Below are 23,954 nucleotides of genomic sequence, written 5' to 3' on the forward strand. Positions count from 1 at the left end.
AGACCAAGGGCCCATCTTGTCCAGCATTCTGTTCACACAGCGGCCAACCAGCTACCCACAGGAAACTCTCAAGGAGGACATGAGTGCAACAGCATCCTCCCACCCATGTTTCCCAGCAACTGGTGTACACAGGTGTACTGCCTCTGATGCTGGAGCCATTAGGACTAGTAGCCATTGATAGCCTTCTCCTCCAGGAATTTGTCCAATCCCCTTTTAAACTCATCCAAGTTGGTAGCCATCAATACATCTTATGGAAGTGAATTCCGTAATGTAACTATGTGCTGTGTGAAGAGGTACTATCAGTCCTGAATCTCCCACCAATCATTTTCATGGGATGATTCTTGATTCTACTAGTAAGAGAGAAGGAGAAAAATGTCTCCCTATTCACTTTTCCCCCCCCGCACCATGCATGATTTTGTACACCTCAATCATTTCTCCCCTTACTTCCCTCTTTTCAAAGCTAAACAGTCTCAGATGTTGTAACCTTTCCTCATAGGGGAGTTGATTCAGCCCTTTGATCATTTTGGTTGCCCTTTAGTGCACTTTTCCCAACTCTATAATTGTCAGGGTGGAAACTGAGCCAATAGGACCCCAGAGCAGTTCTGATTCTGAGGAGGAACAGCAATCCATGGGAAAGGAGCTCGCTCATCTCTCACAAGCACAGCAGCTGGCAGAGATTCCTCCTGCCAGCATTCCTGGGATAGATAGTGACCCTGGCAGCGACAGAGTGCTGGAGGGGGCTTGCTGGATGCTCGGCACCAACACAGGGAGCAACGACAGATGGAGGGCGCGGAAAGGAGGTGTAGCGCTCTTTTGGTGCGCAAGCAACGGTCGCGTCCCGAGGACCCAAGGGAAAGAGGGAGGATCTCTCCCTAGCACATAAGTTCAGGGTCTTCCCGTGATTCTCCTCCACATGGGGACCAACTGCCTAACCTGGAGCTTAGGCTACTCTGCTCTCTTTTCCCAGGGCTGTTCCTTGCTTAGTTGCTGGTGATTAGCATCTGAAAGAGTCATTAAGTTGTAAAAGGAATAAAGCCTTGAAAAGAATCCTTTTCATTTGTGTCTTGAGTTGGCTATTGGAGGTGACTCTAAGAGGCAGCTAGGGCGCTCCTGACAATAATATCCTTTTTTTAAGTGTGGTGACCAGAACTGTACACAGTATTCTAACCGTAGTCAAACCATAGGTTTGTATAAGGGCAGTATGTTATTGGCAGTTTTATTTTCAATTCCTTTCCTCATTATACCTAACATGCATTTGTTTTGCATTTTTTTTCACAGCAGCCACACACTGGGTCAACATTTTCATTGAGCAATAAAGATTTGGTTGAAGATGGGCACCACTGATCTCCATTTTCTTGTGATTTTTCCACAGCTGGGCCCCAGCTGGGCCTCACCCTCCACAGCTACCCCTTACTATGGGGACTCAACTGAAGATTTTCCTCCAATTCACCCTCAGGGAGGGAGATGTTACTACTTATCAGGCCATGCCCTATTTGCATGGCAGAACAAGCAGAAATAATGTAGAATGGAAGAATGTATTAGTAGCTGACAGCAAGCATTTTAACTATTAAGAATTGGGGAACATGAAGAATGGAATAATATGGGAATGGCCTAACTCACCCTTCAAGATTTGGGAGGTGCCCAGAGCTGTATGACTTTGCTCTCCCAGATTCTCCTAAAATATTTCAGTATTTACTTAACATCTGCTATCTGTCACATGATATTTGATAGACTGTTGCATGTCAGCCAACATACAATTAAAGTTTTGACTGTATCTGACAGTCAACATGCAATACTATTATTTTGTGACTGCTTTTGTGCAATGGTATTCAGCATCTTTCGACATGTCATAGATAACTTGCAGTGGTATTTGACCTTTGACAGCTTATGACATGTAGATTTGATGTTGTCAAGAATCAAAGCAATCAAGAAATGCTGCCAAGAAGACACATTTCAGGAGGGAAAGTCATATTCAGTTTTGTTTTTTTAAACTGCCCTGGAAATATAATTTGAAGGGCAGAATAAATGTAATCACAACAACAACACATTGAAAATGTAGATGCAAAAAAAATTGGAAAGTGGGTGAATTTCAAGCAGTTGCAAATGCTTATTTCAGTTGTAATCCCCTTCCAGTGTGTGTGTGTGTGTGTGTGAGAGAGAGAGAGAGAGAGAGAGAGAGAGAGAGAGAGTGCACTTTAAAAGTTACCTAGCTCAGCCTTCCTAAACCTGGTGCCCTCCAGATGTGCTGGATTACAACTCCCATAACCCCAGCTGGCATGGCCATGGAGAGCCCCTTTTCATCTGTGCCTCACATAGCAAGTCATTTCCATTGTCCCATAGAACTCTGTGGAAGCCACTGAGAGTCAAATGAACCCCAAACACATCCATAGACCCATCTTGGTTGTTCTGTTTCTTGGTCACACTTAAGTGTGATGGAGATGTTGGGAGAGTAGTACAGGATAAGGAAATTACCTCTGAAGTATAAACACTTTAGGAAATTCTCCTGAAAGGCAGATATTAGTGCCTGAAATAATTGGGTTTTTTTTTTTTTTAAGTATTCATGAATTACCCTATATGCAAAGAGACATTTTGGCTTGAACCCCTGGAGGTTAAAAATTAAATGCACAAGTACACCAGATGGCCTATGCATGATGCACAACATGAAAATGGATAAAGGAAACAACAACAGCAACAACAACATGTTGAAATGTCAGATGTAAACTGACTGAGGCAGAGACCTCTTTTTTGCTTGCATTACTCTGTAAAGTGCCATCTAAATTGATGGTGCTATATAAATAATATTCCTTTCCATTTTGGTGTGTGCTGGGGAATGCATGTCTCCTCATGTACCTCTTCTGTGCAGGAAGAAAAAAAAACAAAACACAGCAGGCCTTGGATCTCTTTATGTTTTATATTCTAATTGTGCAAAATATCAGTGGGAAAAGGTGCTTCCTTACAAGAATCCAACTGGGCACTCCAGGCAATTGCCAGATGTGTAGTAGTGTCCCTCTGAGCAGTTAATGAGGCACCGGCTCTTGCAGTCGATGTCTTCATGGTTTGAGGAGAGAGAGACGGTTCCTGCAAATAAGATGGAAATGGTGCCTGGAGGGAAGCAGGACCGAGATAAGGAATCTAGCTTTTTCAACACAAGCAGGGCCAGGGAGCCACTTGTCTTCATAAGAGGGATGTTGGAGAAATTGTTTTTTTTTGAGGGGGGGGTGTTCAACAAGTTTTCCTAGGTTCAGCCCCCTGGGTTTCATTTCAGTTCCCACTGTGGCACCTGACCTGATCTGCAGAAAGTCAGGCCAGTTCAAAGATTTTCTGGGGATTTTGTGCACCCCCCCAGGTTCCGCAATTTCCGCAAATTTGAGCAATGTACATGAATTTCTGAGCAATTCATGCAAATCCGGCTGTGATTTGTGCAAATTCAGCCATAATTTGCTCAGTTTGCTCAGAAATTTGCACAAATTGCAGAGCCTGCACAACCGACGTGCAAAAACTGTTCCCAGAGTTTTGGGGAAAGCCCACAGCTTGGCTTGTAAACACAAATCAAGCCATACACGCTGCAAAACTCAGTTGAGTCAAAAGAAGCACTGGATTTCCCAGAAACAGACATCCCTACTTCATCCATAATTGGTCCAGAAGGTGCTGGTTTGGAAGAGAGGTGCTGGGACTCACTACCTGCAAGCTATGCCTTTGACCTGGAAGATTTGCCACTACTCCTGGCAGTGTGAGGGTTAGCAGTGGGACTTACTTGAAAGGCACTCTGCATATGTTCAGAGGCACTTTATCATGTCTCTCAGTGCTCAACCTTGCCACTGAGGTCAGATTCTGGAGGTGAGTCCCCAGAAAGTCCTGGCACAAATCAAGCCCTGTCTAGCAGCAAGATCAGCAGCCAACTGAGAGCCGCCCGTGGTGTAGTGGATCCAGGGCTCATGAGGCTGAAGTGCTGTGACTTTTTGATTACCGGGGCCAATGATGTGATCTGCCTCTCTGCTCAGGCTTCCCTGAGTTTAGCTGCAATCCTCACAGTAGCTGAGGGGGGGATTCTAGCAACAATAGCTTGTTATAAGCTATCCCTGTCGTAATGCAAAGTATTTTGTGGTGGCTTCGTCTAGAATGGACAATTAAGTCCCATTGACTTTATCAAAGACCTGCCCCTGGCGAGGATGCAAACTCGCTAGAATGTGTGTGTGTGTGTGTGTGCGTGTGTGTCTGTGTGTGGAGGGTCTGGTTTCTTGGAACTGATCTCGGAGTGCTGGCTCTGAGCTCGGTTCCCAGAAAATGAAAAATCCTATGGCCGTCTAGATGCTGTCTAACAGCCATAGGATTGTGCCCTTAAGGGCTCAATCCTAGGCAGACAGAAAAAAAAAGTCTTACAACTCCTGGGAGTCCAAACACACATAGGATTGGCGTGAAGTACAGGATCTAAAGCTCCCTAGCTGCACCACTCAATATATATTTTTGAATTGTATAGTTTTTAAGTTATAAACCACCTTGGGAAGATGCTGGTCTCGAAAGCTGGCTAAGAAATGGATTAGATAATTCATCATCATCATCTATGCATATACATGAGAAAGAGAGAGAGAGATCATGTCAATGATTTCAGTGTTCCAGCATATATAATGAAATAGTTTGGTGCTATAAAAGAGCCATCTTTTTTTCTTTTTCTTTTTAACTGCTGAAACAAAGCTGTTCGACTTCAAACATCCAGAAAAATGTTCAGCATATTTTGAAATGTATATTTTCACATAAAAATTTAAATGTGGGTGAGAATCCTTTTAAAGAAAGTTCCTTTCGGCTCGAATTTGAATAGTCAAGTACTTAGTAACAGGCACCTAAATAACATCTCTCCTTCTCTATTCCTCATGGAGAAGAAAGGTTTAAAACATAATGTACACTGCTGGGAATGTGTGTGTTTAAGAGCAGAGCTGATATTTGAGTTTCAAAAACTCCTGGGAAGTTTTTTGTTTTGCAGGGTGGGGGAGGTGGCAGGACGACCAAGAGAAGGGTCCCCCCCCAATACAACCCTGTGAGCCTTTCTAAAGCTGTTTCTGTTGTGTGTGAATGTGATTAATCTGGGGCTGGAAAGCGGTTTTCATTCTAGGGGCCAGGATACTGAGTTTCCTCCCAAGTTCCCCTCCCCCCTGCAGCCTCTTGTCCTGCTAGAAATTTACTGTGGAGCTGGAGGGCTGAAGGACCCTTTGGAACAGTGGAGGGAGCTTCAGGGGGATGAGGTATTAGAAAACAATTGGGGAAAATTTTGGGGATCCTGCTCAGGCAAACCATCAGAGAAACATTAAAAGATGCTTAAGAAGAAGCAAAAAGTTTTCGTCTCTGTGGGGTATCTAAATTTAAAAAGTAAAACCACACATATAAGGAAAGGAGAAATATATATATATATATGTATGTATATACATACCAGTTGAGAAGCAAGCAAGGGCAGAAATCAAAATAAAGTGGCACCAGAGTTCAGCCATCAGACCACAGGCAGACCAGTTCTGGCACAGAAACCCAAAACACGTGAAAAAACTGCCAGGTGTCTTTCTGCCCCAGCGACCAAAGTTTCCTTTGCTGGAGCCAAACATGTAACCAAATCTCTCCCAGGTAATCACTTTCCAAAACAGCCTGAAGTGAAATGAACACCAAGCAATGGAAAAAGGATGACAGCCTCCAAGAGGTCACAGAAAATCATATAACGATGACTGTGGAATTTCAAAAAAAGCAAAGTACAGGTGGCAGCAAAATTCAGGGCACTTTGTTTGAACATAACCCCCAGCTTCTGACAGCACTGTGTTGTTTGGTTTGGTTTTAAAATTCCCAGCATCAGCAAGTTGCTAAATTTGATGAATCTACAGAAGGCAGACCCACCGAAGGCTATTATCGTACTTGATCATTGCAACCAGAACCTCCATATTCAGAAGAAGTATATCTGATTAAACGGTGGTAGACACAACCACCATGCCCTAAATGTCAGCTCCTCCTGTCACATCCATCCGGCTGCTGTTAAAAGTGCCAAGCAGCACAATTCAATTCAAAGAAGCACAAAGCTCCTATGCATTCATTTACCTGTTGTGAAAGACAGAAAGAGACAATGTTCGGACAGGTACGGGGGTATGTAAGCAGACACCGAATTGCTCTCTGTTTGGCACAATAGCAACACAGTCTTAGCTAGAGTGTGCAAAGCAGCCACAGACATTGTAGGAAGAGCATTTCAGTTAGGGAATTTTGTTTGGTCCATGTTTTAAGCGACTCAGCCTAATTTGCATGCCCATCCTAATACATAGATTAAAATGCAGTTATCCTTTGTACTCTGCACATTTCTGAATTTTACGATGCAGTTCATGGCTCAAAAAATGTGTACAAAAATGCAGATTTTGGAGAAAAAATGCTTGGAAACACGCATATTTTAGAGGGAAATGCATGTTTTAGGGGACATTGTTACAATTCAAATGTGAATGTTTGTGCATTTGATTTGCCACGTAGACTTGCCTCAGTGTTTGAAACAGCCCAGGCAAAACCTGGGAACCCTTTAGGTCTGTGCATAGCTTCCCCATGTGGTGAGAGTTCAGAACTGTAACTTGGGATATCTTCTGAGTAGTAAGAATTTTTAGGATCTGGATTGGCCGTGCCCACCCCACTCAGTCTGGCTATTGGAGGAAAAGGGCTATAAAAGGCTTCCTGTTTGGGGCAGGGCCTTGTCTGAGCATCAAGGCCTTCCTGGTTCTGGTGTGTTTCTGTGTGTTCCTCAACTCTGACACTAAGAGCCAAATTACACGTTACACTAATTGTGTAGCTGAGGCATGTAAGTTTTTTTACTTGAGTAGAAGCATGTGTAACCCCAATTAGGATCAGGACCACCACACACTGGGATGGGAGGATTACACCTCCACCCACCATGTTTTCCTGAAATCCCCCAACAGGGCAGGGGGTGTAAAAAAGTAGAAGAAGAAAAAGCCTCTATTGATGACCATGGAGATTTTTTTTAATTTTCTAGAACCCACACCCCCAGGGAGGGTGGTATTTTTTTTTTTGGGGGGGGGGAATGATAGGGAAGGTTTAATCCTCCCCTCCCAGTGCGTGGTGGTTAGGGATGTGAGAACCCACCCCAGCTTGGGTTCTCTGGGTGCCTGCTGCAGAGCCGCCCCCCGCTTGCAAGTCCAACCTGCACTTGGGCCACCCATGAGCTCGGTGAGTTGCCCAGACTCACCGTGATCCTGTCATGTGAGCACCTGCCATTTTCCCGCCTTTGTTTTCTGCGTTAAAAAAGGAAGTTAAAAAAAAGGTGCATGTTTAAATATGCGCAGTTAGGGGCCAGGAAAGCTTAATATGTGCAATATTAGAGGCATTCTACCTCTAATATTGGGCACATTAAGCTTTCCCGGCCCCAAATGGCGCATATTTAAACATGCACATTTTTTTTAACTTCCTTTTATAAGCAGAAAACAAAGGCGGGAAAATGGTGGGTGCTCACCGGATGGGATTGCGGCGAGTCTGGGAGGGCGCAAGCGGGCGCGAGCAAGGGGAGAGTGAGAACAGTATCTCAGCAGGTGCCTCTGACATCCCAAGTGGTGGCCCCAATCTGCATTGGGGCCACATATGCTTACACAAGAGTAAATTAAAAAAAAACTAACCATCATGCTATACCGGGGCATGCAACAATGTGCCCCTGAATACTTTTCTTGGCACCCACCAATGTGCCCTACTCCTCCTGCTTTTTTTAAATTAACACATTTGCTTGCCAGCAGCTAAGATTGCTATGAAATGGGCTTCTGCTCATGCTGAAAACTGTGGGTTCAAAGGATTTGTTTAGTGTGTTGGAGCTCAGAGCCCACCTCTGCCTTATACTGTCTTTTGGGCAGGCTACTTGTCTCTTGCCACACCTCCCATGGTGGCCATTTTGTGGAGATGCCCAAGACAGTTTATCAGATTCCCAAATGTGCCCACAGCCCCAAAAGGTTGCCTAGCTTGCCTTACGTGCTTAGCTTAAAGTGTAGTTTGGCTCCAACGTATAGCCCTACAAATTCATGTGTAGAATTGTCCTTTTTTCCATTTCTGAAATGCTGGAGCGTGTGCTGTGGATAATCAATTAACAATGCCTGCTTTAGCACCCCATGTAAGAACAGCAGGCAGAGAAGATCCTTCAGCAATACGAGCAAACCGGATCTGAGCCTCATCCTTGATATGAAAACGGCTTTACTACACCTACACAAGAGTATGCCTGTTTTCATCTGTGAAGAGTTGGAGGCTATGAATATGAAATACAGACATGCCAACAGAACAGAGGCATCTGAAGGGAGCACATTCAAACAGCAGGGAAGAGTTGCCTCCTTCAAGTCACTGAGATGCCACCCAAAGCCTCCGCCTCCTGCCCCTTTAGCTAGCAAGATGCCATCTGTTGCACTTTTATAAAGTCTTTAATTAAACTCTTCCAATACATCTCAGATGCATCTGTTTCCTTCCACTCTATAAACAATTCCTGGGAATATCTGCAATTATCTTACATTACAGACAAGAATTGCCAATTAAATCTTTATCAACACAGTGTTAAAGAGAGGCAGCCAGCCAAATTCAGTGATATAGGTTTTTTTTTTCTCCCCCAGCTAGCTGGCAGTCTGAGAACACCTGTGGATTTTATAGGGTGGGAGTGTAAGTTTGCCAGCCAGTCAGTATATTTTACTGATTGAATCAGTAAAGCTGAGTTAGTTCCACTAGATAACCACTCACAGAGTTTGAAGAGCCTGTAAACTCTGGATTCTAAAATGCTTTCCTCCTGATGCACCTGGTTCTGCCAGGCCACATCCATAATATGTCAGGTTCCACTTTGGTGTTGATAGATTCACCAGATCCTATCTCACCTTAACTCTGTCCCAGACTATCCTTCCTGATTTCTCTAAAGTCTAAATCAGGAATGGGGAACCTCTGGGCTGTGGTACCTAGTTGGGTAATGCCCTTCCCTAGAGCACCTCCCCTCCTCAAAGCCCTGCCCCCTGAAGCATAGCAGGGATGGGATCCCCACTGTTATCTCTGATTGGAGATAAGAATGGAGATTCCCTTTGGCCAACAGCTCCCTCTTCCAATTGGACAAGTATTTGTTCTACCAAGGGACAAGTAGTTTTGAAATCAAATGTTGGCCACCCTATGGGAAAAGGCAAGAGAAAGCAAAAACAAGGACCTTTAGATGACATCTGTAATAACAACTTAGTCCATTGTGCTGTATCTTTCCAGATGTGAATTTCTAACAGTGGATAGTGGAGGTCTTTGGAGGATCAGCTGGGAGTATAGGGCAGGAGCTGGTTCAAACTGCTATCTCAGATCACTTAGACTGAGGGAGGTACTGGCAAACCAGATATGAAGTTCTGGAGCCTAGTAAGAAATATTCCTCCCTTCTCTCTCCCTGATTACGTTCTGTGAAACAGGTTAAACATTCTCTTATCCTGGAACAACAACCCCGAGCTCACTTCTATTGTTTACCACATCTTTGTTTACAGATCCAGATGTAACTGCGCAACCAGAAGTCAATGTGAATTGAAAGAATGGGCCCTGTACACATGAACCGTCTGCCCTCTATTCATGATGTGAATTGTGTGAATGGGGTCTATGCAGTGGAGGCTGGTGGTTCCGATGTCAGTGGGGCAGCGAATCCACTCTGGGTTTCAGTCAGAACTCAGAAGGAGCTATTGAAGGTGCAGCTCCTTGGATAGCTCCTTTAGAGTTCTGACTGGTTCTGACTGAAAACCGGAGCGGTTTCTGGGCCCCACTGACATTGGAGCCACCAAACTCCACTGGGCCTATGCATGCAAGTACTTCCTCACATAGGCTCCAATTCATGCTAGAGGGTCTTACATGCTCCAACTGTTTCTATTTGGCAGGGACAGACATTTTGGGGGTCCCTCTGGTAGATCATTGTCTCTCTTTTTTCCTTTGTTTTGGGATGCCTTGCTGAATTTTTATCAGTGTGAGTTGTTAGAGTTGTCATTCATCAGGCATCAACTCCTTCCCCAGTGCTGTGAGGAGTTAAACCTCGGAGGGTGGCAACAACAGATGTCTCTAATGCAACATGCATGTCAGCATGCATGCATGAACCATAAAAGTTCCATGTAAGACACAGCCTGTCATTTCTCATGCTGGCTGAGTTCGTTTTGAACCATGGATAACAGAGCATAGAATTCTTTATGCTTTCCCTGCATAGCTTCAAGTGGAAGAACTAACACCTTTTTGGCTCTTAAAATAGTGCAGGACAGGCTGTTGCACAGCAAAGGCATGAAGCATATAACAGATGGAGTCATATTTTTTGGAAAAGGGCAGTGGATTTGTGCACTAATCCTTAGTATGAACACAGGGGTATTCATATTATAAGTGTCTCTTCTTTTCCATCTGTGAAATGTTGGAGGGTTTGGGTTCTACATACAGCAAGAGAGTAGACACAGCAATGTGAGATCCATTCCTGCTCTCTTCCACATGTCTGACTCCCCCACACGGGTGCAGGTGCAGCATGATGTGGGACTGCATTTCTGGAACATGGCATATTTATTAATTAAAGCCATTCCTCACTTTTCCTACAAATAGCTCTGAGTGGCTAACATCTGATTCTCAGGTACGCTCTCATCCAGGCAGTGTATATAAGGTGTCCAGGTATCCTCTTTTACAGAAGACAGTCCTCTAATTGAAGGGCTGCCAGAGGAGTGTCTTCTGTTTTGAAGTGATCCTCTTTTTGAAGGGCTGTTAAGTCCAAGTCTGGTTGAAAGATAAAGAACCATAAGAAGGGAGAGCAAAAGGGCTTTGAAGTTGCCCATCAGCAGCACCTGGACAGCAGACTGAGCAAGGCCATACAGGTCACCTGGTCACAGTCTTCCATTGCTATAGAGAGATGTATTTCCTTCGAAATAATAATAATAATAATAATAATAATAATAATAATAATTTGTATCTACATATACAATCATAGAATCATAGAATAGTAGGGATGGAAGAGGCCGATAAGACCATTGAGTCCAACTCCCCGCTCAGTGCAGGAATCCAGTTTATACCAATCAGTGTTGTCTTTTGTTCTCTTTTTGAGCAGGTGACAAATGGCCACCCTAAGCATACAGGGGCAGACCTACGTAGCTATAGTGGAAATATGGAAGACCCTTGTATATTTAGGAGTCAGCAGCAGCGCATCAGTTTCACCACCCATGTCTAGAGTGCCTGTTGGTTGAGCTGATGGGGGGTAGCTATGCTGATTACCAGGGCTAAGGCTGTTGACGCTGTGCTTGAGGCTGATAGATAAGGCCTTTTGGCATGATCTCAAGGCCAGCTGAGAGTGGAGACGGGATCTATCTGTGTTGGGCTGCCTGCCTGATAATGTTGAAGTTGGTTGTTAGGGATAGTGAGGACCCGGCATCCCTAACAAATCCAATCCACAAGATTCAAAAGGAGAAGCAGCAAAACCAGAAACAAAATCCAATAAGGCAACCATAGAAATACTGCCCAGCCCCAAAACTGAAATAACCACACCTTGGCCTAGCACTTCAAGGCAAGGAATTCCAGAAAGTGGGTGGGACCACTGAAAAGGCCCTGTCTTGCATACTAACCCACCATGTCTCAATGAGCAGTTGGACAGACCGTAGAACCTCTGCTGAAAATCTAAGTGTGCAACTGGACTGATCGAAGGCTGTGGTTATGAGATAGTACCTTGTCTAGGGCCACCTAATGAGTTCATGGCTATGGGGAGATTTGAACCCAACATATCTTGGTGCATAGCTCAGTCATTTAGTCACCATATTACTTTAGCTTTCAGTGTAGTATGTAGCCCCAAAGAGGGTGTCTTTTTCTTCCTGAACACCCCTCCCCTGTCAATTTTTTGTTTTGTTATTATTCATGTAGTGTTGTTTGGAAGGCTGTGTCTTAAAAAAGCAGGGTTGAATGAGAATTTAGTTTTTGCTCACAAAACATGCAAGCATGCCATGTTTGAAGCCCTGAACATGAATGTGAACATGTGTCTACTGAAAATGTTCACAAATTATTGGACATGTGCTCGCATTAGATTTGCACAATTTTCCCAGTTTGATTTTGTGCAAATTTTTCCCGCAGACTGAAAGCCCTGCTTTACTCTATGAAGGAAATTTGAGCAAATTAGGAAATGTGTGCCAAGATGGGTGAATGTATGCAAATTTCACATTTGATTACTGCTCAATTTGTGCAATTTTCCTGTTCGCTCAGAGTGATCAGTGTTCAGAACAGAAATGTGAACAGGAATCAGGCACAAGACTAGCAGTGAGATGAGATTCATAGAATCATACAGTCACAGAATAGTAGGGTTTGAAGCGGCCTACAAGACCATAGAGTCCAACCCTCTGCTCAGTGCAGGAGTCCAAGTCAGAGCATCCCTGACAGATGGCTGTCCAGCTTCATCTTGAATGCCTCCAGTGTGGCAGAGCCCACCACCTCCCAAGGTAATTGGTTTCATTGTCACATTGCTCTAACAGTCAGGAAGTTTTTCCTGATGTTCAGCCGGAATCTGGCCTCCTGTAACTTGAGCCCATTATTCCAAGTCCTGCACTCTGGGATGATTAGGGATGGGCAGATCACTTATCCCGTTCCAGTTGGGGGGGTCCGCAGGGGGGGGAGGTGATCCGTCCCTCCCCCGGAATCTGTCTGGGCTGGCTCAGCTCTGCGGTGATCCTACGGAACCAGCTGTCGACTCTGCATTGCTGGCGATATAGCCAGCCACCATTGCCATGCGGTATCGCTGTGCTCAGTCTGGATGCAAATGGCATCCACTACGCCATTTGCATCCCTGTTTTCACGTGATAGGCTATGCAAATTAGATTTACATAGATATTTGCGTAGCCTATCACATAAAAAACAGGGAGGCAAATGGCGTAGTGGGTGCCATTTGAGGCCATAAAGCTGTTAGATTAACCTAAATGCAGCCATAAATGGTTGCATTTAGGCTAATCTAACAGCTTTACAGCTGCAAATGGTACCCACTATGCCATTTGTATATGGACTGAACACAGCGATATGGCACAGCAATGGCGGCTGGTTGTATCACCAGCGATGTGGAGCCAGTGGCCAGCTCCGCAGGATCACTGTGTGGAGGAGCTGACCCAGACGGATTCCGGAGGGGCACGGAGGTGAGTGCTCCATTCTGTCACGGGCTCCAATGGGGCTGGATTCTTGGAATCCAGCCTTGTTGGGGTCTGTGGTAGAATTCTCCAACATCCCTAGGGATGATCGAGAAGTGATCCTGGCCTTCCTCTCCATGACAGCCTTTCAAGGACTTCAATATCCCCCACCCCAGTCCTTTCCTCTCAAGGCTATACATGCCCAGTTCTTTCAGTCTCTCCTCATAGGGCCTTGTTTCCAGTCCCCTGATCATCTTTGTTGCCCTCCTCTATCTGAACCCCTCGTCAGCCAACTGAATGTATCTTTGTGGAGGTTCTGCTCCCCTATGTCTAAGGATGTCCTGCTGAGCCAGTCAGCTTGGACGTTCAGCACACGTTTTAGGTACTCTGCCATGATGGAACGGAGATGTTTTGGGGCCCACCTGAATAGCATCATGGCCTCCTCCTGAATAGATTTAGACTGAGTGCCTCGTTGAACACCTTTGTTACCATGCTGTCTGTTCTAGGGATGGCAGAGAATTCCGCCATGGACTCCAGGGGGCCGGATTCTTGGAATCCACCCCCCCCCCGGAGTCTGTGGCGGAATGGACCACTGCACCCCGCAAAGTCCAACCCAACCAGATCCTACCTGGCACTGCCAGGTCTGGGTCCAGCGGGGTCCATCCGTGGCCGTTCTTCGGACGCGAACGGCGTCCTGCCTAGCGGACGCCATTTGCTTCTCTTCCCCTTCCCATGATAGGCTACGTAAATCTTTACATAGCCTATCACGGTAAAGGCCAGGGACACAAATGGCGTGCGCTATGCCATTTGCTTCCCATCCCTTCCCCTTACTGTGATAGGTAAGACTTACGTAGCCTATCACGGTAAGGGGAAGGGTTGCAAATGGTGTCTGCTAGGCTGGACGCCATTTATGTCCGAAGACCGGCTGTGGCCGGAAGTCCGGCTGCGGCTGGCCCTGGCCGGCGGCTCCATGGAGTTGCCGCGGAGAGGAGCTGGCCGGGGAGGATTCCGGGTGGGAGGACCGGATCGACTCCCCCCCACACAGAACCCCCAGCAGACTCCAGGTAAGGGGGTTTTATACACCTCTAGTCTGTTCTGACTAGGACATTCTGCGACTCTAGCTGTGGGGCTAGGTGCCACAAAGCCAGGTGAATGGCCCTCAGTTCCAGTAGGTTGATGCTGAGGTGAGATTCCTCCTTGGTCCACAAGCCCTGGGTGTGGTGGTTCCTTCAGAGAGCACCCCGTCCTGTGAGGCAAGCATCCATGTTAGGGTGGTAAATGTCCCAGCAATCTTCAGCATCACTCATTTGCCCATCCGTATAAAGCATATACACCTTCAAACATTAAAATCCCACCTCTGGCGTAGCAAAGGCAATGCTGTTTCAGTTCTTCCCTCCTCTGACCTCCCCACCTGCACCCTGGGGAGCAAAAGGCAATCTGTGCTAGGCAATCCCTTCTGAGGCAAGATGGAAATAATTTGCATCTTTCACATCATCTTGTGATTGGTGCCATACCCTGTAATTCTAGCCTTCCAAAGAGATGTTAACACCTCAGGAAGAAGGTAGCTCTGACAAGATAATGACACCTCCCTGACAATGATGCCTCAGACAGATTTGTGGAAAGGCACAACAGCACAGATGCTATTTTAGCACTATTCAGCTTTGGAACGAACCTCATGTTAGAGACAAGGATGGTGGGGTGCAAGCTGAAGGCAATAGAAGACTGCGACGTGACCAATTGCATCCATGCGGGCAAACAGCATGCTGGCCTGGTCCACGCAATTCACACTCAGCCTCTGTTGCAGCAAAATGAGATCTGCATTCTTCTTTACCATTCCCCCCTCCCCCGTTATATTGCTCCCTTGCTGTGTGAGAAATGATTGCTAAAAAGTACTGAACACCTTCGATTTCTTCTGAACACCATTTTAGCATGCTAATTCTCAACCTAAAGAACTTGACAGTGTTAAACTAACAGGTTTTGGACTCGACTGCATATTTTTCTGGAGTATGTGAATGTGATCATGGAGCCCAGTCATTTTTTAAGTTTATAGATGGCATGCAGCTAGAATCACAATGGCAAGGGGTGGCAGGATAGCTATTGTTACCCAAAGACACAATTCTCTGAGCAGTGAGAGGTTCCCAGGCGTGCAGTGTTAACCCAGGATTTGTTCTCTTTGGGAAGGAGGTCACTGGAGGCTGACTGTTAGGGATGGCAAAGGAGTCTGAGGAGGGGGTGGATTCCGATGGACTCCCCCCTGTCTGGCCTGCCGGACCCTGCTCACCAAGCCGTGAGGTGCTGATGGACCCAGCCACCAAGTGCCCTGGAGCTTGGTGAGTAGCTGGGAGCACTGCCGAGGACCTGTCCTGCCTCCGCCGGATGTCAAGGAAGCCCTTGACAACCAGTGTGGGCAGGAGGGGCCTTGTTGATGCCAAAGCACTTGAGCCCTGTCTTCCTCCAGAGGACAGGGCTAGACTGCTGGGGGGTGGCCATGCAGGGACCCTTCCTGCCTCCACCAGCTGTCAAGGAAACCCCTGACCACCAGTGCAGGCAGGAAGGGCCTTGGTGGCACCCCAGTGCTCTAGCTTGTGGGGTGCATCATGCCAAGGACTCTAGCAGTCAAGCCCTTGTGCGCACAGAGCACAAGGGCTTGACTGCCAGAGTCCTTGGCACAGAGGAGGGGCGGCTTGCATGGCTCGGCAGGTGGGCGGGGCAAGCAGGGAGTCTCCCCCATGCCCCGGATGGAGATGGGTCCGTCCATCTCTACTTACTTGTGTTTTGTAATATTTGCATGTATTTACAAATGTACAGGTTGAGCATAGGTGGAGGCACAGCTTAAACACTCCAAAAGATAGCCAGACTCCAATGTTTCCACATCGGATCTTGGAGGAAACAGCCAGTACCCCAAGGTGCTCACAGAGCTCCAATTCATCTCTCGGTGTCTCTCGTCACACACAAACACCTAGGTCATACTGTCCTTCGCTGGGGTGAGTGGGGGAGAAGTATTCCCCTTGCAGGTGTTTCCTAACCATATAGTACAGGGGGGGCAACATGCACCCTGCCCATGGCCATCTTTGCAAGGAGGGACTGCCCAACCGCCACCAAATTCAACACCATGGTGGTGGTGGCAGTAGAGGCAAAAAAGCATATATTATTTTAAGAAAACAAGGCATGCAGGGAGTGCATGCCTTGTTTGGAAAGCAGAATCAGGAGTGTGATTCTGTTTATAAACAAGATACACTCTCCCTGAGCACAGCTTGTTTTCTTGAACAATCACTGCTTTTTTTTGCCACTGCCACAGCAATTTCAGCAGCGATGGAAATTATGGCACCAGTGGGGGGGGGGGTTATGTGGCCCCTGGTGGGTTCTGGGGGAGGCAATTCAAACCCCATATGTTGCCCAGCCCTGCTTTAGAAGGCCAATTTTTGAGAGCAATCATCAGCTAGTTTCCCTAACAAAAGAAAGATACTTGGCCGCTGTGCTAGGATTATCGAGGCAGTTTCCGGTAGCACTTCTGGCTCCATTGATCTTCATCTGTTCAAATATCCCATCTTGCAAAGTTAAGTTCTACACTGGCTGTCACTGTCAAGGTTCCCCTTATGACCTAGACCTGCTGAGCAACTCCTTAAGGATCTCTTCCCTCCTTAATAGACCCACCTTCCTTCTTTTAAACTTCCCCTTCCCAGTAATGTGGGGTTTAGGTTGTAGATGTGGGGTGACTGACACTCTAGACACAGGGTTTAACCACAACAGTTTACTTAGCAGATTTAAAACAAGCTATTTACAACTAAAGGTATTTACACAATAGAGCTGAGCAATGCAAAAGGCATTTAAATAAAATGATATATGCAAAGCGCAAGTTCCTTTACTGTAGTTGTACTTAGACTTCTCCAGGCTGCTTCTTCCTGCTCACTCTTCAAACTCTGCTCTCACTTCAGGCCCTGGCTATCTCTTCAGGCTCTTCTCTTGCTGCTGCCTGGTCTTCCTCTGACCATTACTCTCTCTCTCTCTCTCTTTCCTTATATACCCACCTCCCTCAAAACTGAAAGTACTGCTTCAAACCTGAAGAAACAAAACTTATGTGGAGAAATGAAACTACTCCTCTCAGGGTTACCCCAACAGAAAACTTTCCCCCCTTTGCCTCTGTAGGCCTCAAACCTCCACAGTCACCTGGTGCCATAATAGTGCATCCTAGGAGATCAGCAGATGTAAATATTCTAGTTGGTGGTGGGGAAGGATCAGTCACAGAACGTTGACCATCAGTGCAGCTGTGGAACGGGGAAGCAGAAGCTCAGTTTGGCTCAGGGAAAACCATCCTTTCCTTACATCACCCTTGCATCCCTGTAGTTCTTACTAACCATCCCCTGTGCCTACAACCTGTGGTGAGACATGGGGAATTGGAAAGGCAAAATAATATCCTGTTTGTGGTTATGCATCAATTAAGACCTAACTATCAGGTATTCTATGTGCACCAGCACCTGGGATAAACAGAGACAAAATAGCTATGTGTGTCTATTAAATAGGTGCTTCTGTAAGGCATGTTTCAAGTGTCATGGTTCTCTCTGGTCCCTCTTTCCTTTGTTCAAAGTATTTGGTGTGCAGCTAAGACAGATGAGCAGAAGTCCCAGGTTGATGTACCTGTTACCAGGCTGTGCCATTTCAATCTGATGTGAAGGGAGGGCTTCATGTTTGAAGATGCCTGCCAGCTTTAATGAAAAAATAAAGAATCCCACACATTCAAAACTAGTGTATCAGGGAAAAGACCTTCTTAGAACCTTCTCACTAACATCCTAGTTTTCATGTGCAGGAACCAGGAAGTATTTTATGGGTGTTTTTTTTCAAACATTCGACTCCTCCCCCCCCCACATGTGAATTTTAACAGTACACCATAGCAGCTGGTATATGTCACATGAAACTTCTGCATGTTTGTTAAGATGTCCACTAAGAGTGACACGATTTAAACAAAAATCAGTTGCTTAAATGATTGCAACAGCAGCACAAGTAATGGGAAACATTGTACTCTGATGAAAGCATCTCAGCTGAGGCAGCACTGAATGTACATCTGTTTGAATTTTTGAGACAAAGCTAGCAATCCTTGTGGAGTGAAAATCCTTCAGAAACCAGTTTGAATGTGTGAATATTTCCTTCCTTCCTTAAGAGATTTTAACCCTCCTTTCAGGGTATCTACCCCCACAAGGTGGTTTGCAACCTCAAATATAATATCACATAACAAAGATACAATATTACAAACTTCCTGATTATTAAAATAACATTATACCATTGAGATGGCATTAAAAGATAGCAGCAACAGATAGATAGATGATAGATAGATGATAGATAGATGATAGATAGATAGATAGATAGATAGATAGATAGACAGAACATAGCACCATAAAGTTATCCAAATATGGTATGGAATAATAAAAGTAAATAAAGCTGTCTTGAAGGCCAGCAGAGAAGAGGCCAAAATTATTTCCCTGGGGAGAGCATTCCAGAGAAGTGGGATCACGATCACCACAGAAAATGCCCCATCTCTGGTACTCACTAAATGGACAGCTCACACAAGTGGACTACAAAACACGGCCTCTGATGCCAGTCTTAAAGTTTGGGCAGATTCATATGGGTGTATGGGTCCTGATAACCTGGTCTCAAACAGTTTGGGGCTTTAGAGGTTAATATTAGCACTATAAATTGGGTCTGGAAACAAACAGACAGCCAATGTAACTGGCAAAGACTATGATCTGAATGTCTAGCTCTCAGACGTGTTCCAGCTGCCACAACTGCAATTTCTAAACTGCTTCCCTTGTGTCCCCTGGCAGTTTCTTTCTCATCATTCCTTGAGCAATCACAAGGCTGATCCATCCTAGTCAAGGACCACATAGTAAATGGAATATCATCACAATGCTATGTAGCAAATCAGATATGACTATAGCATATTTCATTTGAGAGGGCTAGTGAGGGCAACTAAGAGCAAGCCTGAGAACTATTTAAGAGGATATGTGCCAAATAATTGTTTACTTTTTGTAAAAAGTTGGGTCACAAATCAATGTAATCACCATAATAGCAATAAAAAAGAGCATATCATCTAAAAGACAGAAGGAGTTGTTTTAGCTCTGCCTTAGCATTCTGTAAACACACTGTGACTAAGAGAGGTTGTAAAGGCCAAATACCTCTTACTGGCTCCCTGACAGGCTCCCTGACAGGCTATCTGCCAGTGCTATTTCTAGGATCCATTGCATGCCTTGTTAGAGTTAGCATTTTTTTCCACATGGGTTTTGGTGTGAGTGCACTTCTGCCTGCCTACACAACCTGAAGTGAAATCACGAACAGATCATATTGACTTGCAAAGAGTCTGCTGTGGGCAGTGTCAAAGGAAAGTCCAGGGGGATAAGGCAGGGAATTGCGTTTTGTGCATTGCTCAGGAGCTAATAAAGACATGAAAAGCCATGCAGTCAGGGTCTTTGGCTTGGTGCTACTGCTGGGTGTCTCACCACGATGATTACACTGGAGATTCTGTTAATCAGAGCACACACTTCTGGAAAAGAACGCAGAAGAATTGGGGTTAGTGCAAAGAATTTACGCCAATATGATGCAGTTGGAATTCATTATAGAAAGCTGGAAGGATGTAAGGTGAAGATGCCAGAACAAAACAAAAAAAAATGAAGGAAAATTAACATCAGGAGATACAGACATCTGACTATGTAGTGGATGTTTGAGGTAGGAAGAAGAGTGTGCTGGGAGTGAAATGATTTAAATAGAGTTGTAGTTTATAGCTGTTGTTTTAATTCAGTGTGGATTTATGCAAGAGTTTTAAATGGTTGTACTTGGAACCCAACTTAAGCCTATGGGAAGGGTACATAACCAAACTCCTGATTCATACCCATGCTCCATCTGGTCAAGCATCTTGTTTCTGACATTAGCCAGGTACATACTTGTGGGAAGCTCTCAAGGAGCAGGACAAGAGGGCAATGGATCTCTCCTGTTGCTGGTTCCAAATGCTGGACACTCAGAAGTCCACTGCCTGCAAACATGGAAGTTCCACTTAACTATCATGGCTAAGAGATGTCAAGAGACTGATCCTCCACAAAATTATTTAATCCTTTCGAAGAGGCAGCTAAGCTAGTGGCCGATGCCTCATCTTGTAGTAGTGAATTTCACCCGTGAAATATGCAGTGTTTCCTTTAAGATCAGAGTTGAATGTCATTCCATTCAAATAATTTTAGGCCACAATCCTGCACATGTTTAGTCAGGGAAAAAAAATCCAGCTGCTGGGAGTCGTAGGACTTTTTTCTGTCTAAATATGAATAGGAGTGCACCTTTATTCAGGTGGGAATAGAAAGATATAGCTATGAATGTGAGGGGCAGAATATCTGGGTTGGAATGTCAAGGAGATCAATCTGTTCTCTGTCCAGTGGTTAGCCAGGTGTAGAGCTTCGCACATTCCCAGTCACTCCAGCCTCCCTTTGGTCCAGCACCTATCTTGTTGCTGTTGAGCTAAGTTAGTTGAACTTAGGTCCCACTGAACGAAGTTCAACTAACTCAGGCCAGCTCTACACCTTGTGTCACATCATTACGATCCCATCATGGCAATGCTGTATCCCTCTTGTGCATTTAAACCTCGTAGGACACACAGTTATGTTTGTTATGATATATTGGATAATGTGGAATAAAAAGAAGGAAATAACACCATGGTAGCGGTATATACAAAGTGTCATGTGCCCCAACAGTTATCAGTGCACTTCAATGCCACGATAAAGCAGTAGTGTAGATCTAGCCTGTGTCTGGATCCCACTTCTTCCTCTTCCTCCCCTTTTCCTCTCCTCCTCCTCCTCTTCATATCCTTCTTTCCCGCCTCCTCTTAGTTGCTGACAGCAAGATCCTTCAGCTAAAATATGCTGGTATTTTTGGCCCTATTGGCTTCAGTCCTGCCCACCACTGGAATGCAGCCCCTCAAGATCTTTTCCAAAACAAAATTCAGCCCCTGGGCTGACAGAGGTTCAACAGCCCTGTCCTAGCCCCTGCCCTGAGGAGCAGTCTAACATTCAACCTAGGGGTGATAAGACTATATGCATTTCTTTCATATACTTAATAGTGCTGTGCCAAAAATTCTCTTACGTTTTTTTCTGACTGTTCTCATTCAATTTGATAGAAGAGAAATTGCTTCCAAAAAGAAATTCAGTGGTGAAGAAATTTTTGGAGAAATTCTCATGGGTTGGGATTGGGTTTCTTGGGCTTCCCTTAGTTAGGAGGTGACTGAGAAGTGAGCACAAGTCTCCTGTTTTTCATTGTACGACCATCTCTCCAGCCGTCTGTCACCTCCTCAGCTTTCTACACTTCAGTTAAGCCCAGTGGAAGGCACCATGAGGAAATTTCTCCCAGAGGGCTTTTTTCAGATCAGGATGTGCAGGCAGCCTGGGAAGCTAGCTGTGATTAGGTAAGCTCAAAATCACCACAAAAAGAAATTATAAAACATCCTAAATGAGGCAGAACAACAGAAGCCTCTTTCACAGGGGGAGAAAACTTTCAGGAAATTGGAGGGCCAATTTTGGCAGAGCACTAACTCCACCTCATCTCTGGAGCTGGACACAACAGTGGATGCAACTGGGGGCTGGCCTGCCAAGACAGTTGATGCTGTTGCAGCAGGAAAAAGAGAAAGAAGCTGTGCTACAACTACTGCCAGTGGGGAGCCCTACCTGGGAGAAATGGTTGAGAATTTCTCCTTCCACTGGAGAAATGCCGTGAAATTGTCTCCCAAATTTATCTGCCCACAAGTAAGGTGGAGAATATCAAGAGGCCATTTGCACACAGCTCTAATACTTAAGCTGAAGGCAAACGGCTTCTGTCAAAGGCTTCACAGAAAAGGCAGAGGTTGAGGACATATTTGGAAGAAACAAGAGAGGAGGCATCATGCCAGTGTTCTGGGAAGCAGTTCCAAGCATAAGAGGCAGCAAGAGAGAATGGCCAGGTCCATGTGTTATCATGTGGAGACACAGCGGGAGCTGGGTATACCACACTCTCCTCTCCTTTTGCAAGCACCATCTAACAATGTCTCCACAAGGCACTGCATCTGAGCATCAGGGTGTTTGTATTTTATGGAAGCCCAGGTCTAGGACTGGTATGTGTGTGTGTGAATATGTGTGCTGGTTTATTATCTTTTTGATAAAAGATAAGGATGCACTAATGGCATGTAAGCTTAGCATCTGTTCAGTTGTTTGAAAGTCTCTGAGGCTGCAATCCTAAACACACTTACTAGGGAGTAAACACCAGTGAACACAGTGTGACTTACTTCTGTGTAAACATGCATAGGATTGCACTGCATGGCTAAACTCTGATGCACACTTACCAGGCAATAAGCCATATTGAACTTAGTGGGGCTTCCTTTGAGTAAATATGCATAGGACTGAATTGTAAAATAAAAAAAAGCAGAACTTGTGTTTATGGTTAGACATAAAATTAGAAGTCATGGAGGTGCTCAGAGACTTTGTCTACTATTTACTGGTACAGGAAGATTCTCCCCCCTGCCCATCCCATTTAGTTCCCATTTAGTAATGGAGCAATAAAACCTGCTGTATATAGGGGATTTATAATGGAAAATGTTGCCAGAGCCTTAACTAGTGCATTTTGGACAACACCCTTCAATAAACCCTGTTTCAAGCTGAATTATTCATAGCTAAATGGACAGAACTCTCTCAACAACAAGGTTAGGCCAATAACATGTATTGTATTCCCCAGCCTGGGAGGATTATACATTTTCTTTGAGTGTTCTAGACCTTGATAACGAAGTTGGTGAGCATATTAGAGGGATGGAACCATCAGTGAAGAATCTGGAGGGAATGGAGGTGCAGGGAGCTGGGGGCAAAACAGACAGATTTGTGTCAAGCTCCTGACCTGACAATGATGAAGGAGCAGGAAAGGGATTGCAGAAGTCATGTGGGGTTTTTGTTGCCTAGCAGACTGGTGAGTGGAGGTGGCAAGGAGGGATGGCGAATATAGGTCAAGAGTTTCCTCTTCCCAACACAAGTGAGAGGGAGGATTAGCAGTGCTGGGTTTTGTAATGTTGGAAGGTGCTGTTGTAAGCAGATATCAGCTATATGAACTCTCTCTCTCTCTCTCTCTCTCTCTGACTCATCATAGACAACAGATTGAATTTAGAAGATGGCTCATCCATCACCAAGACAGTAGTGGATTGGAATGCCAGAGGTCCACATTCCAAATGCAATGATTACTGTATGGACATCATTTTTAAAGGTCTCATCCATGGGGGGAGGTTTTAAAAGGGCACAAGAGTGGGATCCAGATGCAGGTGTTTTTTACTCTTTTGGTGACATGTTGTCTAGCAGCAGAAGAGAAACAGCGAAGACTGAGCACACGTGAAATACATGGTCAGAGGTATTTGCATTTAGAAGGTCCCAGGATCAACCCTGGAAACTCTAGTTAAAATAGTCTCAAGGGCCATTTGAAAAGACCACAGAGAGCTCCTGTGAGTCAGAGGAGAACGCATTGGGCTCAACGGAGAATCGTCAGATTCAGCCCTGGAGGTGCTGCACACATTCACATTGACATGTGCCCCATCCTGAGCATGGCACCCCCTCCCAACCATGGTACCCCAAGCAGCTCCAGCCCTGGGAGTCACTTCACACAATCACATTGAAGGCCAACAAGAGATGAGCTAGAAGGTGATCTATATCCATCTGTAACATAGCTGTCAGGATAAGGGAGCTCCTTGTATCCTATTATAAGTGGTGATGTTGCCAAATCTTGTAATTAGTCAGCTTGTTGGCTGAAACTCATCAGTTTGTAATGCTCACCTTTGCAGTGAGCCTGGATCGATGGATTATGAATTTG

At 45.3% G+C, this 23,954-nt stretch overlaps 1 protein-coding gene across 1 annotated transcript in view; it reads right to left on the minus strand.

Moving 5' to 3' along the window:
* LOC146340470 (uncharacterized) overlaps positions 1 to 13,506 on the minus strand; it is a 191,822-nt gene extending 178,316 nt beyond the window's left edge. Inside the window, 2 exon segments of the mRNA XM_084807236.1 lie at positions 2,958 to 3,102; positions 13,407 to 13,506. Of these exon segments, the coding sequence (XP_084663362.1) occupies positions 2,958 to 3,102; positions 13,407 to 13,506 (245 nt within the window).
* Positions 13,507 to 23,954: the final 10,448 nt, after the last annotated feature.

The sequence above is a fragment of the Heloderma suspectum genome, chromosome 6 (genome assembly GCF_057233095.1).
Source record: "Heloderma suspectum isolate Gila_16-S chromosome 6, 16-S_ref, whole genome shotgun sequence".
Classification (NCBI taxonomy): Eukaryota; Metazoa; Chordata; class Lepidosauria; order Squamata; family Helodermatidae; genus Heloderma; species Heloderma suspectum.